Below are 25,694 nucleotides of genomic sequence, written 5' to 3' on the forward strand. Positions count from 1 at the left end.
ACAGAAAATAAATTTACCTGTATTTGTGCTTTCTCCTCCCCTTCACTCCTTCTGCGCCTTTAAAATACAGCGTGGTGAAGCTGGAAAGCTGCCTTAAGGAGGCTCCCTCTCCGTTTCTTTCACGTCTGCTGTCCCTGCTGTTAGCGTGATCGCCGTATTCTCCGCAGTGGTTACGGTGATCGATTTGGCCGGGTTAGCCGACTTCCGCCCGCGTCCAAGATGGCGATTAAGCGGCCTTCATAACCTTTACGGGGCTGGGCAGTGTTGACGCCGGAGCTGGCAGGGGGTGGAGCGGTTAGTAAACAGCAAATGCGGGAACTGCTGGGCCTGAGTCAGCCATGGACTGGAAAGAAATTCTTCGCCGGCGGATAGCGACGCCCAACACCGGTCCAAACAGTGAGTTTGGGAGGGGCCGCCCGCAGAGAGAGCCAGGCCCTAAACGCCGGGAGGTAGGGGGGAGGATGGATGGGGAGGAGCAGCACCTGGGAGCCGTGTCTTTCGCTTCGGTAAAACCTCTCCTGACAAAGGAGGCTGACTGGGATGTGGTTTAGGGATCCAGAGAGTTTTGGGTTTTTTGTTTTTGGGTTTTTTTTTTTTGCGGTACGCGGGCCTCTCACCGTCGCGGCCTCTCCGGTTGCGGAGCACAGGCTCCGGACGCACAGGCTGAGCGGCCATGGCTCACGGGTCTAGCCGCTCCGCGGCATGTGGGATCTTCCCGGACCGGGGCACGAACCCGCGACCCCTGCATCGGCAGGCGGACTGTCAACCACTGCGCCACCAGGGAAGCCCTCAGAGAGTTTTGACCGACACTTCGCTGGGAAGGGATTTGCGGGAATGAAAAGCTACCTTAGCCACGCACTTGCATGGTCCTGACCTAGACTTGTGAGGGATAATTGAGAGTCCTGGCGCCATCAACCCTTTGATCCTATTAGAACCTATAATCCATTACCCCTACCGCCTTTTTATTGTCACACTTTTCACTTCCCTCCTTATCCATTTTAGACTTAATAATCCATTTTTCCTTATCTCTTTCCCTCTGCGTCACGTTTGTTAATCAACCTGGTTAAAACTATCTTTACTGTTTCACAACTGCATCCAGGACAGCTGAAAGTAGTTAGAGAAAAACGAAACCTTGGTGAATTTCCTCACTTCTAATTCATGTCCACTAACCTAAAGTAGGTGTTTCAGTCATTCATTTACACTTCTTCCGCGTTACCCTAGACATTCACTCTCCTACACTCTAAGGCAGTTCCTTCTCATCTCCCAAACCTCTAATCCTCAGTATGTCCTATCTACTCCTTACCTTTAGCTGATGAACTAGTATATATATTTGAGAAAGTAGAAGCAATCAAAGAGGAATGTCACCTGTTCCCATTTACCATTTCTGTCAGCCCCCCCGCACTCCCCACCCACTATAGGCAACCGTGCACTCTGCCTTCACTGTTAAAATGGTGAACTGGCCAACAGTCCCTGTACTCCAACGCTGGATCGCGTTTCTTTCTTTTATTCACTGACTTCACTCTGGCCTTATCCTCTCCTTTATACACCATCAAATTTTCTTTCTCTACTGGTTCATTTTCATCAGCTCTGACAAACATGCTGTAATATCCCCCATCATTTAAAAAAAAATCATTTGATCTCACAACCCCCTCCAGCTTTTGCTACTTTTCTCCGCACCCCTTATAGGAAAACTTCTAGGAAAATTTACCTGTACTTGTGCTTTCTCCTCCCCTTCACTCCTAAACCCACTCCATCGCATGTCTGTTATCTGGATAACCTAGGCTATAGCAGTAAACAGAAATCCTTGTCCTTGTAGAACTTACACTTTAGTGTTGGCAGAGATGATAAAATAGTAAGTAAATCGTATAGGTTTTACTTCTGTTGAAGGCTATTTCTTTCATCAGTGTGCTAGACCCCATTTTTGCCTCCTCAAGGATGTACTCCTACAGTCATCCTCTGTCTCCTGCATCATGAGATTTTCTCTCATTCACTCCCATCAGCATATGAACATGGTGGTATTTCTCCCACCTTAGAGAAACTTTCTTAACTTCCACCTGTAGCTATGCCTCGTTATAGCAACACTTGTTAAAAGAGTTGTTGGTTGAATCTGTCGTTGTCTCTGATTCCTGCTTGTCATGATCGTCAGTGATCTTCACATTGTTCCAGTGCTCAGTTGTCCTTATTTTACTTGACCAGCCAGCAGCCCCTGCCAGGAACATAGTAGGTCACTCCCTCCTCCTACACATACTTTCTTCTCTTGGTTTCTGGGAGACACACTCTCTTAGTTTTCCTACTACCTCACCAGTCATCCCTTCTCAGTCTTTGCTTTTTCTTCCTCTTCCTCCCAAGAACTTAACATTTGAGGGCCCAAGGCTGAGGCCTTGGTCAGTGTCTATTCTCTGTCTACACTCACCTTCTTATGATTTTAAATAATGTCTATTTGCTAATGTCTCCCAAATGTATACCTCTAGCCTGGACCTCATCCCAAATTCGAGGTTCATATATCTATCAATAATTGTCTACCTGACATGGCCACTTGGATCTAACATCTTAATCTTGTCTGAAATTGAACTCCCACTCTCCTTCCTAACTTGCTTGCTCGTGGTTTTCCCCATCTTAGTTGCCGACAATCGCATCTACTCAGGTCAAAACCTTTGGAGACATCTTTGACTGCTCTCTTTCTCCAAAACCCACATCCAGTGTGTCAGCAAATCCTGGGACTAAAAAGAAAATATATCCAGAATAAATTTACTCCTAGCCACCTCCATTGCAGCCACCCTGGCCCACGCCACCGCCATCTGTCACCTGGATTACTGCATTAGCCTCTTAATTCCTTCTGGTGGCTCTCACCCTCATCAGAATGAAAGCCAAGGTCTTTCCAAAGGCCTAGTGGCCTGCCCCCCCATTATCTGGTGTCCCTCATCTCCTGCTATTCCCTCTGGCTCATTCTGCTGCAACCGCACTGGCTGCCTCCCTCTTCCCTGCACACACCAGGGACACTCCCATTTTCGTGCGTTGGCACTGGCTGTTCCTTCTTCCTGGAATGCAGTTCCCCCTGGATATCTGGATAGGCAGCTTCCTCACCTTCATTTTTTTTTTTTTTTTTTTGGTCAATTTTATCTCAGTGAGAGAGTCAGTATCCCTGACACTGTTGAAAGCTGCATGTGTGTATGCACTCATCCACTCACACATATACTTGTGTATCCCTAGAATAGTTGAATGATGTAATTAAAGTGACTCTTGGGATTTGGGCTCAGGTGATTGGATGATAGTGGGACCACTTACTGAGATGGAAATATGGAATTAGAAGAAGAGTAGTAAGGTGAGGGATAGGGAAAGTTATTCTAGGTATGTTGGAGCATGAGGATGAAAATGTTTTGTTTTGAATGAGTGAGTTTAGTGCAATGTCTGGGTTAGTGACATAGGTTTGGGGCTTAGAGGTTAAACTATGAAAGTTGAAATGATAGAGGAAGAAGATTAAGAAAAAAGAAGAGGGACTTCCCTGGTCGCGCAGTGGTTAAGAATCTGCCTGCCAATGTGGGAGACACGGGTTCGAGCCCTGGTCCGGGAAGATCCCACATGCCGCGGAGCAACTAAGGCTATGCTCCACAGCTACAGAGCCTGTGCTCTAGAGCCCGCGAGCCACAGCTACTGAGCCCACGTGCCACAACTACTGAAGCCCGTGCGCCTAGAGCCCGTGCTCTGCAACAAGAGGAGCCACCACAATGAGAAGCCTGCGCACCACAACGAAGAGTAGCCCCTGCTCGCCACAACTAGAGAAAGCCCACGTGCAGCAACAAAGACCCAACACGGCCCAAAATAAATAAATTTATTTAAATAATAATAATAAATAAAATAAAAGTGGATATATGTATATATATAACTGATTCACATTGCTATACAGCAGAAACTAACAAAACATTGTAAATCAACTGTACTCCAATAAAAATTGGAATAAAGACAGACAATAAGTAGATCAGTTAAATAAAAAAAGAAAAAAGAAGAAATAGCCATAAAATAGGAGAATCAACAGAGTGTGGTCCCATAGAAGCTACAAAAAGTTTAGAATCATGGACAGTATCAAATTTAAGAGAGAAATCAAGGACAGGTGTGTCCATTAAACTAAACAATTAGGTCACATGTTGCCCTGGCAGTTTCCGTAGAGTGGCAGGATTGCATAAAGAGATAGTGAGAGGTAAGAAAGTAGAGATCACCAACACAGGCCTTTCATTTGAGAAAGTGGATGAGGAAGAAGGAATCATGTGTGGCAACAGGTAGAAAGGAAGGAGTTTTGCGGAGGAGATGGGACAATGAGGGGTTAGCCTTGGGTGAGAGAAGAGCTACGTTTTCCCCTGAAACTGGCAGGAAGAACGTAAGATGCAGATTTGATACCTTCCTGTCCTCCCACTCCACTTAGATGTTTGTGGGTATCCATGCCCAGTAGACTCAGTTGTTGGTGAACTGGGTGGGATTCTCATCTGTTGAGGGTGAACACAGGGGGCTTGAGGAATGTAGTGAAAGTCTGGAGCAGTCAGTCACCAAGAGGACATCAGGCGCAAATAAAATATGTATTGGTGGTTTGGGGAGGCTGAGTTATTAGTAACCGTGAAATAAATTTGTGGGACCAAATATTTGCAAAATTTGGCAGTTTTCTCCAGCACCAGTGAGCATTAGTAAACAGATTATAAAATTGGTCCAAGGTTAAAAATTAACAAGGCAGATATGGCAGAAACGCAGGCAGGAGTTTCGGGGAACAACTACACGCATGTTGAGAAGAAAGTGAGACCAAGAAGAGGAAAAACTTTTGAGAAAACAGATCACAGAATTGAAGATCTCAATGAGGCTGAAGTGCAGTGAGGTTTTGGTAACCATAAGCTTGTTTTCTATGTCTGAGTCTCTCTGTTTTGTAAATAAGTTCATTTGTATCTTTTTTTTTCATATTCCGCATATAAGCGATATCATATATTTGTCTGACTTCACTTAGTTTGATAATCTCTAGGTCCATCTATATTGCTGCAAATGGCATTATTTCATTCTTATGATGGATTAATATTCCATTGTATATATATACCACATCTTCTTTATCAATTCATCTGTCAATGGACGTCTAGGTTGCTTCCATGTCTTGGCTATTGTTAATAGTGCTCCAGTAGTGAACATTGGGGTGCATGTATCTTTTCAAATTATAGTTTTCTCCATATATATGCCCAGGAGTGGGATTATAGGATCATATGGTAACTCTATTTTTAGTTTTTTAAGGAACCTCAATACTGTTCTCCATAGTGGCTGTATCAATTTAAATTCCCACCAACAGTGAAAGAGGGTTCCCTTTTCTCCACACCCTCTCCAGCATTTATTATTTGTAGCCTTTTTGATGATGGCTATTCTGACTGGAGTGAGGTGATACATCATTTTAGTTTTGATTTGCATTTCTCTAATAATTAGCAATATTGAGCATCTTTTCATGTGCCTGTTGGCCATGTGGATGTCTTCTTTGGAGAAATGTCTATTTAGATCTTCTGCCCATTTTTTGATTGGAATGTTTGGTTTTGTTGGGTTTTTTGGGGGTTTTTTTTTTTGGTATTGAGTTGTATGAGCTGTTTGTATATTTTGGAAATTAATCCCTTGTTGGTCTCATTGTTTGCAAATGTTTTCTCCCGTTGTGTAGGTTGTCTTTTCGTTTTGTTTATGGTTTCCTTTGCTGTTCAAAAGCTTTTAAGTTTAATTAGGTCCCTTTTGTTTTTATTTCCAATACTCTAGGAGATGAATCCAAAAAGATACTGCTGCGATTTATGTCAGAGTGGTCTATGTTTTCTTTTAGTAGTTTTATAGTCTGTGGTCTTACATTTAGGTCTTTAATCCATTTTGAGTTTATTTTTGAATATGGTGTTAGAGAATGTTCTAATTTCATTCTTTTACGTGTAGCTGTCCAGGTTTCCCAGCACCACTCATGGAAGAGACTGTCTTTTCTCCATTGTATATTCTTGCTTCCTTTGTCCTAGATTTATTGACCCTAGGTGCATGGGTTTATTTCTGGGCTTTCTATCCTGTTCCATTGATGTGTATGTCTGTTTTTGTGCTAGTGCAGTGAGGTTTTGAATAACAACCAGAAGGAGAGAAAATTTTTGAGAGTATATTAGAGTTTAAGATTTCAGAACAGGAACAGGTAAGATCTGTGGTCTTTCTGAGTGAACAGAGTGCAGTAGAGGTGGAAGCCTTCAGAGTTGAGGGGGCACCTTTACCCGCCTAAATGTTTATTCTTCCATAATGATTGCAGGTGAAGAAAGCTGTGCACCAGTCTCATGGTTCAAGGTGGAGGAATTGCTAAATGAGATGGCCATCTGCCAGCAGCAAGCAGGTTGGGTAATAGCACCCTGAGGTGTGAACTTCAGATAGGTAGAGGAATAGTGACTATGACACTGAAACTCCCATGAGGTCAAGGGCTGTGCCTGCTTTCTCGCTGCTCTAGCCCCAATGTCTAGTGCAGCGCTCTGTTTGGAGTAGGTGCTCAGTGAGAACTTTTGATTGAATGAATTAGAACATGTCGGGTCTATAAGAGAGGCAATGACTTGAGAAAGAGACAAGTATAGTGATAAAAATAAGCGGAGGGAGCATCTGAGAACTGGAAGAAGATGTAGAGGAGGCTGTTTCCGTTGAAGATAGTGATTCTTGGTATTTCAAGAAAGTTAATATAGATGCTTAGTGTCTAAGTACAATTGTGAAGGCCTTTTTGGTACTGTAATTAGACCATAGTGTATAGATGTCTTGAAAAAAATATTGTTTGATTTTAAAAGTGCTTTCCCCTCCTTAACGTGTTTTGTTACCAGAAAAAAAAAGTGAACAAGAATTAAAAGATGAAGAAATGGATTTATTTACCAAGTATTACTCAGAATGGAAAGGAGGTAGAAAAAACACAAATGAATTCTATAAGACCATTCCCCGGTTTTATTATAGGGTAAGTGGTATCTAAGCAAATGTCTTGCAGAGTTTGTAAATGAAATGTAATTTTTCAAATGGGATTAAAAATCTTATATTTTATAAATAAACAAATTGATTATATTTTAAATTTTGTACATTTATTGTTTCATTCTAGTTGACCTTATTATTTTTGACCTGATTAAATCTTGGTTTTTCATATAAGTAGGTATAAAAACACAAAGTTGTTATTTGCCACTTTTTTTGAACTGTAGGCTTTTTCCTTCCTCCTAATTTTTATTATGGATGTTAGTAGTAGGTATTCTTTTGGATTATGTTGCCAGGCTTTCTATAAGACTTAGATTTACTTGGCTGATCACAATTTTTAACTTTGTCTTTTACTCATAAGGTGTAAAATGTTTTGCTCAAGGCTAAACTGAAAAATAGATTGAGAGTGGAAAACAAATTTTAAGAGTTATACTTAATTATATGTTTCCTTGTGCCAAAATGGTAAAGAAGGCTTTGAGGAGGGTTATAGATAAAACAGTAAGACTTTAAGAAAGATATTTACAGCTGAAATTGAAGGCTTCTGAAAAGAATAAGTCCTATTTAGTATTATGGGAAATGTAACTACTATAGAAAAGTTAACTTTGGAATTTTAGCTGAATATCTCTTAAACCTGTTACCTCCTAAACTCAATTAATTACAACATTATTTGCAAAGAAAGTAAATATTTTGTTTTGCTTGCATCAAGGAGTGAGGTAGATTATCCAGATAATTTTAACTTATTTCTTCAAGTACAAACTTTTTTGTACTTGTGTACATGTGAACCATTTTACTGGAAACTTTTTTGTAATACTATATGTCTCCCAGACTTTTAAGAATTATATGACTAATCCACGTTTGTCATGGAAAAGAGAAAAAATAGGTAAAGTTGATATTTTCCCATAACATTGCCCAGAGATGTAAATAAACATTTTTACATGAATCCTTCTACATATTTCTATATGTGTGTGTGTGTGTGTGTGTGTGTGTGTGTGTGTGTGTGTGTGTGTGTGTTTAACAAAAATGGGGTCACATCATATTGCTGTTGCTTTTTTGCATTTCACACTTTCTTAATCAGAGGCAGTTAGACAACTGAGAATTTTTTATAGTCTCGGTGAGTGGGAAGAGGACTGCCATTTATTGAGTGTCTACGTACTTCAGAGCATTTTATATTCATTATTTCATGTAATCAGGATTGTGAAAGCATTATCTTACTAACCCAGGAACAGCCCTCAGATGCTGACATTACTCCATTCCCAGGACTCAACTTTCCTGTATTTCTAGTACCAACCATCCCCTTGTGTTTTCTGAGGGAATCCCCTTTTCCCCCATTTCCATCTCTTCTCTGACCTCTTCCAGATCCCAAATGGTTTCTGGTCTGCAGATGTGGATTTGTGGGATGTTCTTTCCCTTGTTTCTTCTTCCTCTACTTCCACTCCACTGCTTTAGAGAAACCACCTGTCATCTTTGGTCACCACTTCTCTCCTTGGCTGGTTAGCTGGTTGACTAGCCACTGGAGCACAATCCCAGTCTCAGCCCCAGCCTCACCTCCTAATGCATATTCCTTCTCCATCCCTTTTGATGGGAGGGATGGCATCTTAGTTCTTAGAAATAAAAAGTGAAAACCATAACCCCCAATTTGGACTGTGGGTTACTTAGCTACATTTAATGGGGCAAAGTTACAGAAAAGTAAGAAGAAATCCTCAAAGCAAATTGTTTGAAGTTGTTAGAATGAGTCATTTTAAAGCCCTGCTTAGGGAAATCACCACAGGAGGACGAACCTCTGCTTTGGAGGCCAACTAGTAGACATCGGCTAATTATCTCTAGGAAGTAAGGTGACCCAGTCTCAAAAAGCATACTTGGCTAAAACTGTCGCTCTTCAGCCAATCCTAATTTAGTTCTTTATTATCTAAGGTTACAATGGGAACAGTGCTCTACAAATATAAAATGAAACTTGAGCTACATTGAGAAAATAGAAAAAGTGGTGGTCATAAAGTAAAATAAGAGCATGACATTCGGATACATTTAGTTTGGGGATGGTTATCCTACGTTGAACATCTGTCATAGTACTTTACTCCTAGCAGTCACTAGGAAATAGCATTAAAGTCTACTTAATTGGGAGAGGTACCTAACTACCCAGTGATGGAAATGAGATGGAGAAGAGAAAATACACTAAATCCCTGATGTCAGAAGACCCGGATTCAAATTTTGTTACTTTAGTTGCACAACTTTGAGCAAGTCATTAACATTAGGTGTGAAATTGAGGGGACAGAGGAGTACAGGGAACCAAACCAAACAACTCATAAGAAATTAAGACAGACTTGGACTCTGAAGATTTAAATCTTTAGTCTGGGACTGGCTAACTGCATATGTATTCTTGATAAAGTCATCCATCTCTTGATTTCCTCACCTCTAAATTGAGTATGATGAAATGCATCTCACAGGGCTAGTAGGATTAAATTAGAATGAGTGTATTGATGCCTGATATATTATGGGCACATACTAAATGTTGTGTTTAATTTTTAAGTAAACCTGTATGGATCTAAATAAAGAAACTTGGGCTAGATGGTTAGCCTTTTCCAGGCAGAACTGGCTTCACTGATTACTGAATTCTCTGTGGATCTCTTTTTATTAAATGAACTTTTTAAATAAATGATGACCTAAAATTAAGCAAGATTGAGATACAAAAAGTAATTTTGAGACAGTAGTATACATAGTTTTTTGAAGCCAAATACATTTTACATAACCCAATAGTCTAGAATTTAAGTGTAGAAATTAACTCTACAGTGTATTTTTAGCTGCCAGCTGAAGATGAGGTCTTACTACAGAAATTAAGAGAAGAATCCAGAGCCGTCTTTCTGCAAAGGAAAAGCAGGGAACTGTTAGATAATGAAGAATTACAGGTAAGAATGGAATAAAAGGTTGCTTTGGAGGTTCACCATTTCTTATTTGTACTACATGTGTCATGTGGGATCTCGGGGTGCCTAAATGGAGCCAGTAGTGCAGTGACTGAAAGCACAGGCTCTGTAGCGATGGTTCCCACCAGAATCAGCTGCAAAGCTTGTGTGTCCCAAGGATAGTTTTGTATTGTTTTTTAAAGTCCATAGGTGATTTTTTTTTTTTTGCGGTACGCGGGCCTCTCACTGTCGTGGCCTCTCCCGTTGCGGAGCACAGGCTCCGGACGCGCAGGCTCAGCAGCCATGGCTCACAGGCCCAGCCGCTCCACGGCATGTGGGATCTTCCTGGACCGGGGCACGAACCCGTGTCCCCTGCATCGGCAGGCGGACTCTCAACCACTGCGCCACCAGGGAAGCCCTCCATAGGTGATTTTAATGTGTGGCCAAAGTTGAGAACCACTACTGTAGGGAGTAATATTAAGAAGACTATCATCTCCTATTATCCTTTTGATTACTAATAACATGATAAAAAATAGCTAGCATTGGACTTCCCTGGTGATCCAGTAGTTAAGACTCCACGCTTCCAATGTAGAGGGTGTGGGTTCGATCCCTGGGCAGGGAAGTTCTGCATGCCATGTGACATGGCAAAAAATAAATAAATAAATAGCTAGCATTTATTGAGTGTTTACTAAGTTCTAAAATTTTCATATACTGTTCCTCTTTAATCTGTGTAACTATATGATGTAGACACTGTTATCCTTACTTTACAGATGAGAATTGAAACAGAAACTTTAAGTCTCCTGTCCAAGATCACAGAGCAGGGCTGGGATTTAAACCCTTGCATTTTGACCCTACAGTAGTCTATCACTTTAATGGAAATAACACATTTAACTACGTTTTTAAATTTTGTGCAGTTGATTATAACATCTTAATTTCTGCAATTCTCCTAAGAACTTATGGTTTTTGCTGGACAAGCACCAGACACCACCCATGATTGGAGAGGAAGCAATGATTAATTATGAAAATTTTTTAAAGGTTGGTGAAAAAGCTGGACCAAAGTGCAAGTAAGAATAATATGATTAACAAAGGAGTATGTTATGTTAAGCATTTTAAATGCCTCAAGTAAATGTTAATGAAAATTTAAGTCAATAATATGATAATTTAAGTCAGCTTTTCATTAAACTAATAAAGTTTAATAAAATTATTTACAGTCAAGAAAATTACATTGGTATAAAGTTATTAAAAGAAATAATATAGCTTATTTACAGCATTATAGGTCCTCATTCTTAAGACAATAGAACTAAAGATGTATGGCTTAACATTTTCAGTTTTGAACTATAGTTCTCACTTTGATTTTTTTCCCACCACTTTGATTTTTAATTGTTTGAATTTATGCTGTTGTCTGCTAAATCATACAGAAGTCATTTTTATATTACATTGGCAGATGATTTAATCTTTATTTCCTTTCCTTAGGCAATTTTTCGCAGCAAAAGTCTTTGCTAAACTCCTTCATACAGATTCTTATGGAAGAATTTCCATCATGCAGTTCTTTAATTATGTCATGAGAAAAGGTGATTTCATTTTCATTGTACTTGAACTCCTTCTATCTGGGAATCAAGTAGGTTTCCAGTCAGTGCTTTTATAGTATCCCTTCCATGTCAAACAACTCTTAGTAAATTTGAATAACAGAATTCTTGTCTTTTGACCAAGATTTGTTTTCCTATTATTATGATTCTCTCCTGGAACTTACTAGAGCTGAAAGTTTCTACCATACATTTGGGTTCATTATTATAAAAAACAAACAAAACAAAAGCCTCATGTATCTTGAAGATACTAGCTAACTAGATATATCAAAAGCTGAGGGGGCTTCCCTCGTGGTGCAGTGGTTGAGAATCTGCCTGCCAATGCAGGGGACACGGGTTCGAGCCCTGGTCTGGGAAGATCCCACATGCCGCGGAGCAGCTGGGCCCGTGAGCCGCAATTACTGAGCCTGCGTGTCTGGAGCCTGTGCTCCGCAACAAGAGAGGCCACGATAGTGAGAGGCCCGCGCACCGCAATGAAGAGTGGCCCCCGCTTGCCGCAACTAGAGAAAGCCCTTGCGCAGAAATGAAGACCCAACACAGCCATAAATAAATAAATAAATCAAAACTGTCAACAAGTAAAAATAAATAAACACTAAAAAAAAAAAAAAGCTGAACCAAGAGTTTTAATGGATGGTTATTTGAAATACTTTAATTCACTGGTAATTTTATTTCGCCAATATATTACAGGTTGAGTTGCCTGAGAGGATAGTTTCAAACTCACAACTGTAGCATCATCTCAAGGAGTATTTATTAAACAAGTTGGAATTGTTATGATTCCTATAAGTTCCATAATGACCTGTCAAGTCCTGTGTGTACGAGCTTTAATATTTGGTTGTGGTAATTAACCTCAGTAGAATAAAAGCTGCTTCATTAAAGGCATAATATCAGAACTCCTGTTTTGGTGGAACACCAGTATTCTCAAGGGCATCAGCTTTACTGTCACTTTAGGCATGGTAGAATTGTTGATATCTGCAGTTAATTCTATGGTATATTTATTTTGTTTCAAACAATTTTTGGATTAATGAGATAAGTAATACATGTGAGAAAAATATGTTTATAGAGTCATTAAATTAGCTTGTCTCTCTAATCTATCTCCTTTTATGCATATATATATATATATACACTAAAGGATAAATCTTAATAATTATATTTCATTTTCTTTTTTATTGTCAGTTTGGCTTCATCAAACAAGAATAGGCCTCAGTTTATATGATGTTGCTGGACAAGGGTATCTCCGGGAATCTGTAAGTATTAACCTACTTTAATAAATGCTAGACACCAAAATGCTAAACAGTAGTTATCACTGGGTGTTGAGATTACAGATAATTCTTATTTTGTTTTTGTTTCTCTGCTTTGTTTGTTTTTACAAATAACGTGTTACTAAAGAACTTTTTAAGTGTATATTGGTCACAAAAATTCCCTTCTAAATTCTTTTTCTCCAACCTTTAAAGAAAAAAAAGCCTTTTAAAGGAGAAGAAAAGAATGTAATGTTTTAACTGGATTAAAAATCATTGAAGAAACAGTGAAAAACTTTTGGTTATTCATGAGTGTTATCAGTGTATGACTGTTTTAAAATGTAAGGGCCAGTAGTTTTTCCTTTTTTAGGAAATATAAGAAAAATAATGTGACTATAGTCCCACCTGCAGGTTTGGGTTGTAAGGTCTGTTACCAAGAGGCTATTTATTTCCCATTAGGCACTAATTTGGTTATCAACAGGTTATCAACAGAGAATTATAGCCTCATGATCCAAATCACTATTCTTGTAAGTGTGGGTATTTCAATTATATGGGGACTTCCCTGGTGGTCCAGTGGTTAAGACTCCGAGCTTCCAAGGCAGGGGGCCCAGGTTCGATCCCTGGTCGGGGAACTAAGATCCCACATGCTGCGCAGCGTGGCAAGCAAGCAAATAAATAAATAAGTAAATCAATCAATCTATATCTTCTTTTCAGCTCAGGCTTTTTTTCCCAAATATATACAAAGGGGTAAGGGAGTTATGCATAAATATGAACCAAGTTAATTAATCACTTAAATAAATATTCAGATATAAAATTTAAAGAGATGTAAATTCCCTGTTATAGTTTATGTTTCCTGTTATAATTTGTTGCACTCTGTTTTATCCAGATTTCTATAGATAGAATCTGTTAGCTCATACTGGATATTTACACTTAAAAACCTAGGGCCACAGTATAATTCTTGTCCTTTAAGGTTCAGATCAGCTTGACAGTAAAAGGTTCTTGCAAGATGTATTGAACAGTAGTTGATACTTACTCAGGTCAGATATTGGAGTACTTCTATAGCTCTCAGAATTCTTGTCAGCCATTAGTTGGTTTACAAAACAAACTTTTCTTGCCTCTTCCCATGAATGGAAACAAAAATTGAAAGAAGAATGGGAGGAAGAGAGAGAAAAGCAACAGTATATCTCTGTAGTTGTGTTTAAAAGGGAGTAATGTTCCCTTCTCTCAATGAAAGAAAACATTTCTCTCAAAGAAAAGAAGTAACTCTCCTAACCTTGGCACTTTGCCTTTTGAAACCAGATTTTGTGTCTCCCTTATTTAAAAGACAGTAATTTCCAGAGCCAACATCTGTAATTTGAGTAGTATAGGCAAACTCTCATTCACTTACTAAATCTTATTAAATAAGCAATTACCAAACACTTATTTGTGCCAGGTACATTGCTAAGCCTTACTCTTATGGTGCTTTTTTCCTAGCAGAGTGGGGAGGCAGACACTAAATTATCAGCAACATGATTTCAAAGAGTGACAAGTTCTAAGGAGAAAATAGGGTACTAGGAAAGTGTATGACTGGGGTTGGGGAACTATTTTAGATAAGATGGAAGAGGTGCCTCTTTGAGATAGTGATTGAGTTTTAGCCATGAAGGATGAGAAAGAAGCCAGCCTTATGAAAATGTAATACAGAAGGAACAGCAAGTTCAGTGTCCGCAAGGCACAGTTAAACCTGACCTGTTCTAGGAGCAGAAGGAAGCCAGTGTGGCTGGAGCATATGAGCGAGGGTTAGAGTGACAGGAGGTGAAGTTGGAGAAGTAGGCAGGGCCACATATTGGGTTGTTAGACCATGATAAAGAGTTTGGATTTTATATTGAGACTAATGGGAAGACATCAGAATTTTTTTTTTTTTTTTTGCGGTACGCGGGCCTCTCACTATTGTGGCCTCTCCCGTTGTGGAGCACAGGCTCCGGATGCGCAGGCTCAGTGGCCATGGCTCACAGGCCCAGCCGCTCCACGGCATGTGGGATCTTCCCGGACCGGGGCACGAACCTGTGTCCCCTGCATCGGCAGGCGGACTCTCAACCACTACGCCACCAGGGAAGCCCAGCCATCAGAATTTTTAAGCTGAATCTGTCAGGATATGGTTTACATTTTATTTTATTTATTTATTTTTTGGCCATGTGGCTGTGGGATCTCAGTTCCCCGGCCAGGGATTGAACCCTGGCCACGGCAGTGAAGTTCCGGGCTCCTAACCACTAGACCACCAGTGAACTCCCTGGTTTACATTTTTAAAAATTACTGGATGTGTGGAGAACGAATTGTAAAGAGCCTAGAGTCAAAGAAGAAATAATTAGGAAATTACTCTGGTTGTCCAGGTGAGAGATGATAGTGGCCCAGACCAGGGTGATGTCTGTAGAAGCCAGTAATAGATTAATTTAGTATATATTTTGGACACACACACCCCAACAATGACAAAAAGTTGCTGCTGGATTAGATTTTGGGGGTAAGGGGTGGGGGCCTTGGTGAAGAAAAGGTAGGAACCAAGTTTAACTTTTTTACTTTGAATAAATGGTGGAATAGGGGAATATGGGTGAGGACCAGGGTTGGGGATAATAAGAGTCCAATTTTGGACACACCATGTTTGAGATGCCATCTGTTCTACAACTAAATTATAAAGTGTCTCAAATGAACTAGAAGCATTATACTTTACAATGGATAAAGCAAAAGTAATGAAATTATTAAAATAAATATAAGAAACCATGAGAGGCTTTTAAATATGTAATCTTGGAATAGGGAAAGCCTCTCTAAGTATGACAAAGCTCAGAAGTCTAAAAAAGTCTAAAAAAGTAAGTTCAGCTAAATTTTTAAAAATCTGAGAGCAAAGACCATCATAAACAAAGTTAAAAGAAAACAACAAGCCAAGAAAAATATCTGAAACTCAGTCACAAATGAATTTATTTCATCATTCATATAGTTTTAATACTGAATAATTTTTAGGACTGAAATTATATTCCAGTATCTCATGAAGAAACAAGATCAGACATTTAACCTTTCAAGTTTTATTTTGTTTTGTTCTTTCAGGATTTAGAAAACTACATATTGGAACTTATCCCTACTTTGCCACAATTAGATGGGCTGGAAAAATCTTTTTACTCCTTTTATGTTTGTACAGCAGTTAGGAAGTTCTTCTTCTTTTTAGACCCTCTAAGAACAGGTAAAAGAAAATCTTATCTAACTTAGATATTATAAGATTATCATTACTTCTAAATCTCAATAACTAGAGAAAAGTCTTTAAAATGTTATTTATTTTCCTAACATGTTATTGCCATTAGTATATAAATCTTTTGACATGTAGATCTTTTGATTTACTTGTGCCAACCATAATCAGCTGTGTGACAGTGGGTATATCACCTAACCTTTTTACAATGTTTTCATCTCTAAAATGAAGTATATTCTCTCCAGATCTAAGAAGCCAGGTATTCTGATATAATTTGCTATCCCTGATAGGTAATATACTGGAGCATTATTCTTTTTGATCAAAAATATGAATTGGGAGGTAGGAGGACCATTTAGCCATGATGTGTTTTTCTCATTTTCAAGTTAACTATCCTGTATGAGGATCAGATTTGTAAATTTTGCCTCATTCACAGTACATTTATCAACTATTCTAACGTGCTAGGCTTAAATACATGTGTCTGGGACAGAGGCCCAAATCAAAGCCCCTTCTGTCCTTGAAAATGCAGCTGTGAGTCCATCACAGAATGGGGTAGCTGTCAGTTTTTTTAAACGCCTCCATTATAGGCACACACACATCTTTTTCCTTGGAAATTTACGCAATAATAATAGCCAACAGTTTTGACTGTTTATTATGTACTAAGTACTGTGCTAAGCATTTTACATAGATTCTTTCATTTTCTTCTCATAACTCCATTAGGAAGGTATTATTACCCACATTTTATGTGTGAAGCAACTAAGACTTAGATGGATTGCATGTCTAGGAGTGGCATTTAAATCCCATCTCTCTTAACCACGCCTCTATACTGCTTTCTATTCCAGAACCTGCAAAGGAAAACTGGAAGCAGTCTCCTTATTTGACTACTGACAGTATCATATCCATAACCACAAAAAAATTAACACAACTTTTTTTGGAATCTGGTCTCAATGTAATTTTGGAATTTCTCAATTGGATATATGTAGTTGGGGGTATATAGGTAGACATACCTATATGAGATTTTATTAACTATTCCCTGCAGATTTCCCTTTTCACAGAAATACATAGTAAGGACTTTGGAGCATGAGAGCTAGGAAGTTTAAAATATCAATTGTGCGGTTACTCTTCTAAAATAATACTTTTATAAAATTGAGTTGCTCTTGTTTTTAAAATTAAGTTATTGTGTTTATGTTCTTTAAAGGGAAGATAAAAATTCAAGATATTTTAGCATGCAGCTTCCTAGATGATTTATTGGAGGTAAATATGTTTTTAAACTACTTAATTATATCACTTCACAGTTGCTATCTTCTAATTATGTCTCTATGCTCATATAGTTAAGGGATGAGGAACTGTCCAAGGAGAGTCAAGAAACAAATTGGTTTTCTGCTCCTTCTGCCCTACGGGTGTATGGTATGTTCCTATAGTAATGCTATAATTTGAATTATCCGTTCCTCAGTTAATGTTTCATTAACTGGAGTTCAAAGGACAGTTTTATACATAGCCTAATTTACCTTAAGATCAAAGTATTCTAATTTCCTTAAGAGCTTATATTCTAGATTATTAAATTTTACTTGTTTAAATACCAGCGTTTTATATTTTTGTCACTCTTATTTAAGTTAGTACATTTCTAACACTTTAACATAAAGAATGTAGTTTGACTTTTTTATTGTTGACTCAGGAACATTATTATGAACATCACCTGTGATCTTGCATTGTGATAAAATGCTACTCTCAGGGTCCACAGAGGGGTGTGTTTTAGGGCCTAGTTTGCTTTTTTTCTTGAATTTCATTAGTCTGTTACATTGTCCTTTTGGGTGGTCTTGTGACTCATTTTGGCAACCTTGACCTCTGCTTTCAAGTGCCAGCATTTCAGTGATTTATGTTGGTTGACCCCTACCTCCATCTAATTTAGAATCCTAGGAAAGTTATAGAAGGTTGCAAACTGAAAACAAGTAATGATGTAAGTGAAATAGCATAAAGGCATGACCTTTATGATGAGTTTTCTTTGACTGGTTCTGGCTTAACAGTTGTTCTGATAGAGATTGCAGGGATAGCAGATGTCTACCATGACTGTAACATAATTAGTTTAAAAATCAAAATATTAACCAATAAAAATAACTTTTTGTTAGTGTTTATTCTTTTGTCTTTTAGTTAGAACTTTATTTTGGTCGTAAGTGTCTTTTGATCATCTTTCTCCCCAAGGCCAATATTTGAATCTTGATAAGGATCACAATGGCATGCTCAGTAAAGAAGAACTCTCCCGCTATGGAACAGCAACCATGACCAATGTCTTCTTAGACCGTGTTTTCCAGGAGTGTCTCACTTACGATGGAGAAATGGTAGTAGTTTAAATCTCTAAGTTTTAAAAATTTAGGCTCCCACAACTTCCAAAAGCCTTTTTTTTAAATTGAAATATAGTTGACTTACAATGTTATATTAGTTTCATGTATACAACATAGTGATTCACTGTCTTTATAGATTACATACCAAAGTTATTGTAAAATATTGACTATATTCCCTGTGCAGAGATTTCATTATTTTTTATGGCTGAGTAGTATGCCATTGTATATGTATACCATATCATCTTTATCCATTCATCTGTCGATGGACACTCAGGTTGCTTCCATATCTTGGCTAATGTAAATAATGCTGCTGTGAACGTTGGGGTGCATGTATATTTTCAAATTAGTGTTTCCATTTTCTTCAGATAAATACCCAGGAATGGAATTGCTGGATCATATAGTAGTTACATTTTTAATTTTTTGAGGAACCTCCATAATGTTTTCCGTAGTGGCTGCACCAGTTTGCATTCCCACCAGCAGTGCATGAGGGTTCCCTTTTCTGCATATTCTTGCCAACACTTGTTAGTTATCTTTTTAATGGTAGCCATTCTGACAGGTGTGAGGTAATATCTCATTGTGGTTTTGATTTGCATTTCCCTGGTGATTAGTGATGTTGAGCATCTTTTCATCTGCCTGTTGGCCATCTGATGTCTTCTTCAGAAGAATGGCTCCTGGGCTTCCCTGGTGGCTCAGTGGTTAAGAATCCGCCTGCCAATGCAGGGGACACGGGTTCAGGCCCTGGCCCGGGAAGATCCCACATGCTGTGGAGCAACTAAGCCTGTGCACCACAACTACTGAGCCTGCTCTAGCGCCCTCAAGCCACAACTACTGAGCCCACGTGCCACAACTACTGAAGCCCGTATGCCTAGAGCCCGTGCTCTGCAACAAGAGAAGCCACTGCAATGAGAAGCCCACACACTGCAACGAAGAGTAGCCCCCGCTCACTGCAACTAGAGAAAAGCAACAAAGCAGCAACAAAGACCCAAAGCAGCTAGAAACAATAAATAAATAAAATAAAATAATAAAATAAATTTATTAAAAAAACAAAAAGAAGAATGACTCTTCAGGTCCTCTGTCCGTTTTCTTAATCACAAAAGCCTTTTTCTTGATATGATACAGCATTATTTTCATATCAGTGTATAACAGTATCTTAAGAAGTATGAACTGATCAAATTATTTGAGATAATAATTGAGATCAAATTATTTAGAACCTTTGATCTTAAGGTAAATTTGCTTAAAAACATTACTTCCTTTATGGACTCAGGGCAAACAGAAAATTTTAATATTTTTGTTCATTTCATTGTCAGTGCACCTATTGTAGAGAAGTGTGGACTAGTAAAAAAAAAAAAAATCTGAAAAACAGGTAAACCCTATTGACTATTTTCATATAGATGGTTCATTCATTAAATTACCAGGTCAGAGATAGTACCACATATGCCATGATTTAATTTAAATCTAAGAATCAGGTAGTATTACTCTAAGTGGCTACCTTAGCAGCTAAAGATTTGCTAACATGCACCTGTCCTTTTATCACAACAATGCAAAATACTTGAGAAGAAAATTCTAAATAGCATTTTTAAGTCACCATTCTTGCTATTAAAAATATGTGTTAAGGATCTGATTTTTCCAAACCAATGATGCTTAAGAAATGGTCATACTGTCAGAAGAGAATCAGGGTTTTAGGTTTTATCATTTAGCTTTAATAACAGTTTTCTAAATAACACCATCGTTAGCCAACTGCAGAGGGAAAGGTGCAAAAACTCTGCTTCGTGACTCCCACAGCTGCCTACAGCTAACAGTGAGGAGCTTGGAGTATGCTAATAACCTGGTGAATAAAGAAAATCAGAAGCTACAGTTAGGCATGGAGTTTAGACCATGATGAGGCTGCATCTCTAGCTTTTTATACTACGATTTATGCAGAAAAGAATTCTTAATCTTAGCCTAAGAAAATCCTTTCCAAGATTATAAACTTTTCCAAGTGAGAATCTCCCAAGTACTTTACTTTTATTAAACATGCAGAAAAAGTAATCTGTGTCTATCCCTTTTTCGTAGAGAAAGCTTTCTGTTCTGTTCGTGTCTTTTCAGCCTTCATTTGTACTCTCTTGCCCCCTTTTTGGATGAGAACAGTGCCAGATCACTGTAGAATATCTGGCACTCTTTTTTTAAATAAATTTATTTATTTTTGGCTGTGTTGGGTCTTTGTTGCTGCGTGCGGGCTTTCTCTGGTTGCGGAGAGCAGGGGCTACTCTTCGTTGCGGTGCACGGGCTGCTCATTGTGATAGCTTCTCTTGTTGCGGAGCACGGGCTCTAGGCGCGTGGGCTTCAGCAGTTGTGGCTTGCGGGCTAGTTGCTCCGCAGCATGTGGGATCTTCCCGGACCAGGGCTCGAACCCGTGTACCCTGCACTGGCAGGCGGATTCTTAACCACTGCGCCACCAGGGAAGCCACTCTGGCACTCTTAAGATGACTTTTTGGAAATCATCTGAATTAAAGTTTAAAACTAGTTCAGAATGACCACACCGAAATGAAAATACAAATTTAGTGGCAACATGCAAAGGTTAGTCACTGTCTGTCCATTTCAAAAGCCTAATGAATGAAAATTATGGCTTAACACAGCAAATCTCTCATAAGAAAATGAGCTGTGCCCCCTCAAACTGTCCTGTACAGATAAACTGCTATGTAGAATTCCTAGAAACCAACATTAAGTATATATTAAGTATGGATTTCTCGTTTCATATTTTTACAAAAATTGCCATCTTTGATTACAAACGTCTTCAAATCATCAGTCACTTGAAAAGTTAATTACAAATAAGGCCTCTAATGAATGTCATTTTCTTTTCTATAGGACTATAAGACCTACCTGGATTTTGTTCTTGCATTAGAAAACCGAAAAGAACCTGCAGCTCTGCAATATATTTTCAAATTGCTTGACATTGAGAACAAAGGATATCTGAATGTCTTTTCCCTTAATTATTTCTTTAGGGTAAGTCTCATTTGTGTAAATGTGTCTTTGTTATACAATTTGGTTTAAATTACCTACCCAATGACAATTTTATCTAACTTGGGATGTTTAAATTTAACAAAAGCGTTTTACCTAACAGATTTCAGAAGGAATCAAGTCAGGTTTTAGTTTTGTTTTTTTCTATTTTTAAAAACATAAATGGGCTAAATCAATACTGATTTGATTAGTCGTAGAATACTAAAAAGTGTGTAAATATACGTCAGGGGCTATTAGCCAGTGGAGATACAAACATACCTGAGAAACTGTATGCTCTTGGTGATTAAAAACTAGTATGTAAAATCCTACAGAAACTTTAATTATACAGTACAGAAAAGGTAGCTCCTTTCCACAGTTTTGCACATCTGGTACCTGTAGATTCTTTTAATTGCTATGCTGTAAAAAATATAAATTTAAAAATTGGCTAGAATTGTGGGCTGCATTTCAGTGTGAAACAGATTTGCTGAAATACTTATTCTGTGCCGTAGGTGGTCTCAGAGAATAACATGATGAGCTCTGAAGTGGAATTTGATTGTATTTTACCTGATAAGCATTCAGCTGCAGCAGGTGTAAATGTAGGAATGTCTTCCCTTTTAAGATAAATCCTAACACACCATTGTAAAGCAATTATACTCCAATAAAGATGTTAAAAAAAGAAAAAAAAAGATAAATCATTCCTCAGTTTGAACGGTGACTTTTCTACTTGATGGAAAGGTTTTGTACAGTAGTGTTCCATTCCATTGCCACATTTCTATAGCTAGTTTCCAGAAGACCATCCCATCTGATTTTTATATGGTTAAGATTGATAGTAAGAAGAAATTTTTTTTAAACAATAAAAATGACATTTTCACATCTTTGTCATAAGAAGTTTTCCCCCAGAGGCTTTTTCTTTTCCACTTAAAAAATTTTTGATACTTTTAAAATAACTTTGATTTCTGAGTTTCAGAGTATATATTTCATAATTTCATGTTAAATTCCCTGAAAAGCTTTCTATTATGATTTTGTAGGTAGTAATGACTGCAGATTATTATAAGGATAAATTACAATCCCAGTATTAGAATGCATTTTTTAAAAATTGAATGCTACGTGGGCTTATATCAGTGGCTCATCTGAGAATATCACCCATCATAGGGATGTCCCCCACTTTAGGCAGACCTATTAAATGAAAATTCAGTTTTAGGAAAACAAAGTAAATATATCTTCTGGAAGCTAAATACTCAATCCCTTTTCATAAAGATTTTTTATAGTATCCTCTACTCTTTGAATATTAAATTTTATTTATTAAATACATTGAAAATATTTCATACCTTTATTTTATCAAAGTTTATTTAGGCTTGGTTGTATGGGCTAAGGTAAAAAGTTACTGGTGCTGAACCCTACAGTCCTGGACTGTTCTTAGAGCCTTTGTACATCAGTATCCCAGTGATAAAAGCTGGGCCCAGATGGTGCACTCTAGATCATTCCATCCAGGTCTCCTGCTCTAGTAGCTTCAAGTGTACTCAGATTCTCATCTGCTGCAAAGAGATGCCCTGTGCACATTCTGATATCAGTGGCACTACAGAGTAGGCACTTGGAACATATTATTTTCCAAGAATTTTAAGCTTCACATTTTCCAGTGAATGACTCCCACCTAAAACATTTGTTAGTTCAACTGCATCACAGGAGATTCTCAGGCAGTATTTTTTTGTTAAAGTTCATAAAAGAGAAGAGTTTGAGGGAGGTTTACCTCCATTTTTTCTGTCAAGTAGAAGAGAAAGTGTAGGGTGGGAGGGGAGGTGGTGGATTTGGTGCCTTAAAGAATGGTGAAGGTATGAATAGCGTTCCTGGAAAATTGGAGAAGCAGGTCATAACAGAATTGCTAGGCCTGTTAAAGGCCCATCTGGGGTTGGAGACCATTCCTATGCAATAGTAATCTGTACTCTTGTATACTTTTTTTATGAAGTTCTCCATAGCTAAGGTGTAGGTCTAGAAAGGTTGATGGTTACACTAATCCAGTGTTTAGGTTTTCCTCAGCAGATGTGAAGCAAGGTCAAGGAATTTGAGAATATTGGCAAGAGCGGTTAAAATGATGAGGCCTATGGTCTGAAAGGATAGGAAATGGAACTGGAAAGGGACCATGGGACAGGACAGGGAATGTTGCATATTTTGTTTTTTATTTAAAGATTTATTTCTACTAAATACAGGCCATACAAGAACTAATGAAAATCCATGGACAGGATCCTGTTTCATTTCAAGACGTCAAGGTTACTTTTTTTCTTTAATTTACATAACACCACATAATCATTTGCATTAAATGAAGTTTTTACCTGAAAGCAACTTACGAAATACTGAACCAAATCAAGTATTTGCTGTTATTTGTTCTGAATTAATATTTAAATCATTAGAAACTGAGAACATACTTGGACTAATGATTTGTGCAGTATAAGATTTTAGCATTGTCAGTCTCGTGTTCTCATTGGAAGCATTCATTCATTTTGATTGAAAACTAAGAGAATCAGTACAGCCTGTATCCTTTGGTAGTCTATTCCACTGTAAACTGAATTTGGGGGAGCTATTTAGGTTCAGGCACGTTTTTAGTCTGCTACTTCAAAGAGCTTGCTTGCTTTGGTATTTAAGGAAACATCAATCTTACAGTATGAAAACTACCACTATTTGAAATACATGCTGCTACTTAGCATTTTAGTAATCAGACTTTTACCAGCTATGAACCACTTTGAGTATCCAGTATTGGTTCAGGTGAAGTAATGTAATAAAATAACCCATCCAGTTTTAACCAAGTATAATGAGATAAAGGGCTATTTTGGTTTAATATAAGTGAGAAAAATTTGAAACTATGCAACTGGCAACTTAAGAACTAGTAATTTTAAACTGCCACCAACCTGGAAAGGGAAGTTTCACATACACACAAGATTAAAAGTTCATGCATTTCGTTTACCTGAATTGTTCTAACCTTTAAAAATGCAATTTGCCTCTTTAAATGCTATTAAATACTTTGAGTGATTTTACTACAAACAGATTAGAAAACATGTACTAATTCCCCGTAAGTAATCTTATAGTACACGTCATAATATAGAAGAGGTTCTTCCATATATTCCAGTCATTTTTAGCACAGTTTAGTGTCACTGTGGATGACTAGTTCTTTAATACCGAGCTCCCCCCACCCATTCCAGGTCCAGAGTAAAAGGTTGACATCATTATTGGAAATGAAGCTTTGTCACTGTCTTGGCTCTAAAGCATTTAAGTTTTTACTTTGAGCCAAGTTTGCACTTAAATCAAGGCCTTGCTTTATCACCAGTTAGAAGACAACAGAAAAATATAAGTAGCTAGTTAACATATATTCAAAGAACACTGCATTAGTTTTGCTGCTAATTAGCTATGCAGCTTAAACTCTGAGTTTCACATACAGGCATACCTTGTTTCATTGCATTTCTTATAAATTGAAGGTTTGTGGCAACCCTAGTCAAGCAAATCTATCGGTGCCATCTTCCCAACAGCATTTGCTCACTTGGTGTCTCTGTGTCACATTTTGGTAATTCTCACAATATTCTATTATTATTATTATTATTACATTTGTTATATGGTGATCTGTGACCTTTGGTGTTACTACTGCAAAAAGATTACAACTCGTTGAAGGCTCAGATGGTGGTTAGCATTTTTAGCAATAAAGTATTTTTTAATTAAGGTATGTATATTTTATTAGACATAATGCTATTGCACACTTAACAGACTACAGTATAGTATAAATATAACTTTTATATGCACTGGGAAACCAAAAATGTCACATGACTAGCTTTATTGCAATATTCACTTTATGGCGGTGGTCTGGAACTGAACTCACAGTACTCCAAGGGTATGCCTGTACCTAAGGAATCTTCCAATAAAATTTTGTGCGTATAGAGAAGAGGTGGATTGCCTGTTAAATGAAAAAGAAAAAATTGGAACAAAAAATTTTACATAAGCTCAAGTGCCAGCCCTGAATTTTAGATCACCCTATGATAGAAATTAAGTGAATCAGATATCAGATTTCATTGTATTTTTTTCCTCTCTTGCAGGATGAAATCTTTGACATGGTAAAACCAAAGGATCCTTTGAAAATCTCTCTTCAGGATTTAATCAACAGTAATCAAGGAGACACAGTCACCACCATTCTAATTGATCTGAATGGCTTCTGGACTTACGAGAATAGAGAAGCCCTTGTTGCAAATGATAATGAAAACTCTGCAGACCTTGATGATACATGATCTCTCAAAGACTAGACTGTATTCATTAAAATAAGCTTGAATGCTACATGTAAAACCTTTGAAGCAGAATCCTTAGAAATGGTCTAAATAAAACACTTCATATGTCTATAGAACACAGCAAATGTTCTGGTTATTGGAATTTTGGTTGTAGTGGTCTGGAAGAAATGGGACCAAATTAGGAGTCAGTAAATTCTGGTTTCACTTAGCTCAAATATGGCAAGTGTGATCTGGTGAAGG

At 37.9% G+C, this 25,694-nt stretch overlaps 3 protein-coding genes across 7 annotated transcripts in view; 1 reads left to right on the top strand and 2 right to left on the bottom strand.

The window, feature by feature from the left end:
• The window catches only part of PRORP (protein only RNase P catalytic subunit), a 131,874-nt gene extending 131,597 nt beyond the window's left edge, over positions 1-277 (bottom strand). For both annotated transcript variants that reach the window (XR_010943451.1, XM_067737512.1), the window contains exon 1: positions 18-277. The gene's annotated coding sequence lies outside the window, so the exon portion shown is untranslated. The remainder of the gene's footprint in view (positions 1-17) is intronic.
• PPP2R3C (protein phosphatase 2 regulatory subunit B''gamma) lies at positions 43-25,570 on the top strand. 4 transcript variants are annotated; one of them, XM_067737590.1, is made up of 14 exons: positions 259-396; positions 6,828-6,955; positions 9,759-9,863; positions 10,809-10,921; positions 11,331-11,428; positions 12,614-12,684; positions 15,748-15,880; positions 17,079-17,134; positions 17,212-17,287; positions 18,080-18,216; positions 21,064-21,201; positions 21,705-21,791; positions 23,400-23,459; positions 25,269-25,570. In XM_067737590.1, exons 1-14 carry the CDS (start codon positions 339-341, stop codon positions 25,455-25,457), a joined length of 1,449 nt encoding a protein of 482 aa, XP_067593691.1. In that variant the 5' UTR covers positions 259-338; the 3' UTR covers positions 25,458-25,570. The 4 variants fall into 4 exon arrangements, with proteins under 4 accessions (XP_067593719.1, XP_067593711.1, XP_067593691.1 ...); XM_067737618.1 differs by lacking the exon at positions 6,828-6,955 and having other exon boundaries at positions 43-396; positions 9,748-9,863; XM_067737610.1 differs by lacking the exon at positions 6,828-6,955 and having other exon boundaries at positions 43-396.
• The window catches only part of LOC137224717 (signal recognition particle subunit SRP54), an 86,334-nt gene continuing 85,551 nt past the window's right edge, over positions 24,912-25,694 (bottom strand). The window contains exon 6 of the mRNA XM_067737566.1: positions 24,912-25,129. The gene's annotated coding sequence lies outside the window, so the exon portion shown is untranslated. The remainder of the gene's footprint in view (positions 25,130-25,694) is intronic.

This window comes from Pseudorca crassidens, chromosome 1, assembly GCF_039906515.1.
Source record: "Pseudorca crassidens isolate mPseCra1 chromosome 1, mPseCra1.hap1, whole genome shotgun sequence".
Classification (NCBI taxonomy): Eukaryota; Metazoa; Chordata; class Mammalia; order Artiodactyla; family Delphinidae; genus Pseudorca; species Pseudorca crassidens.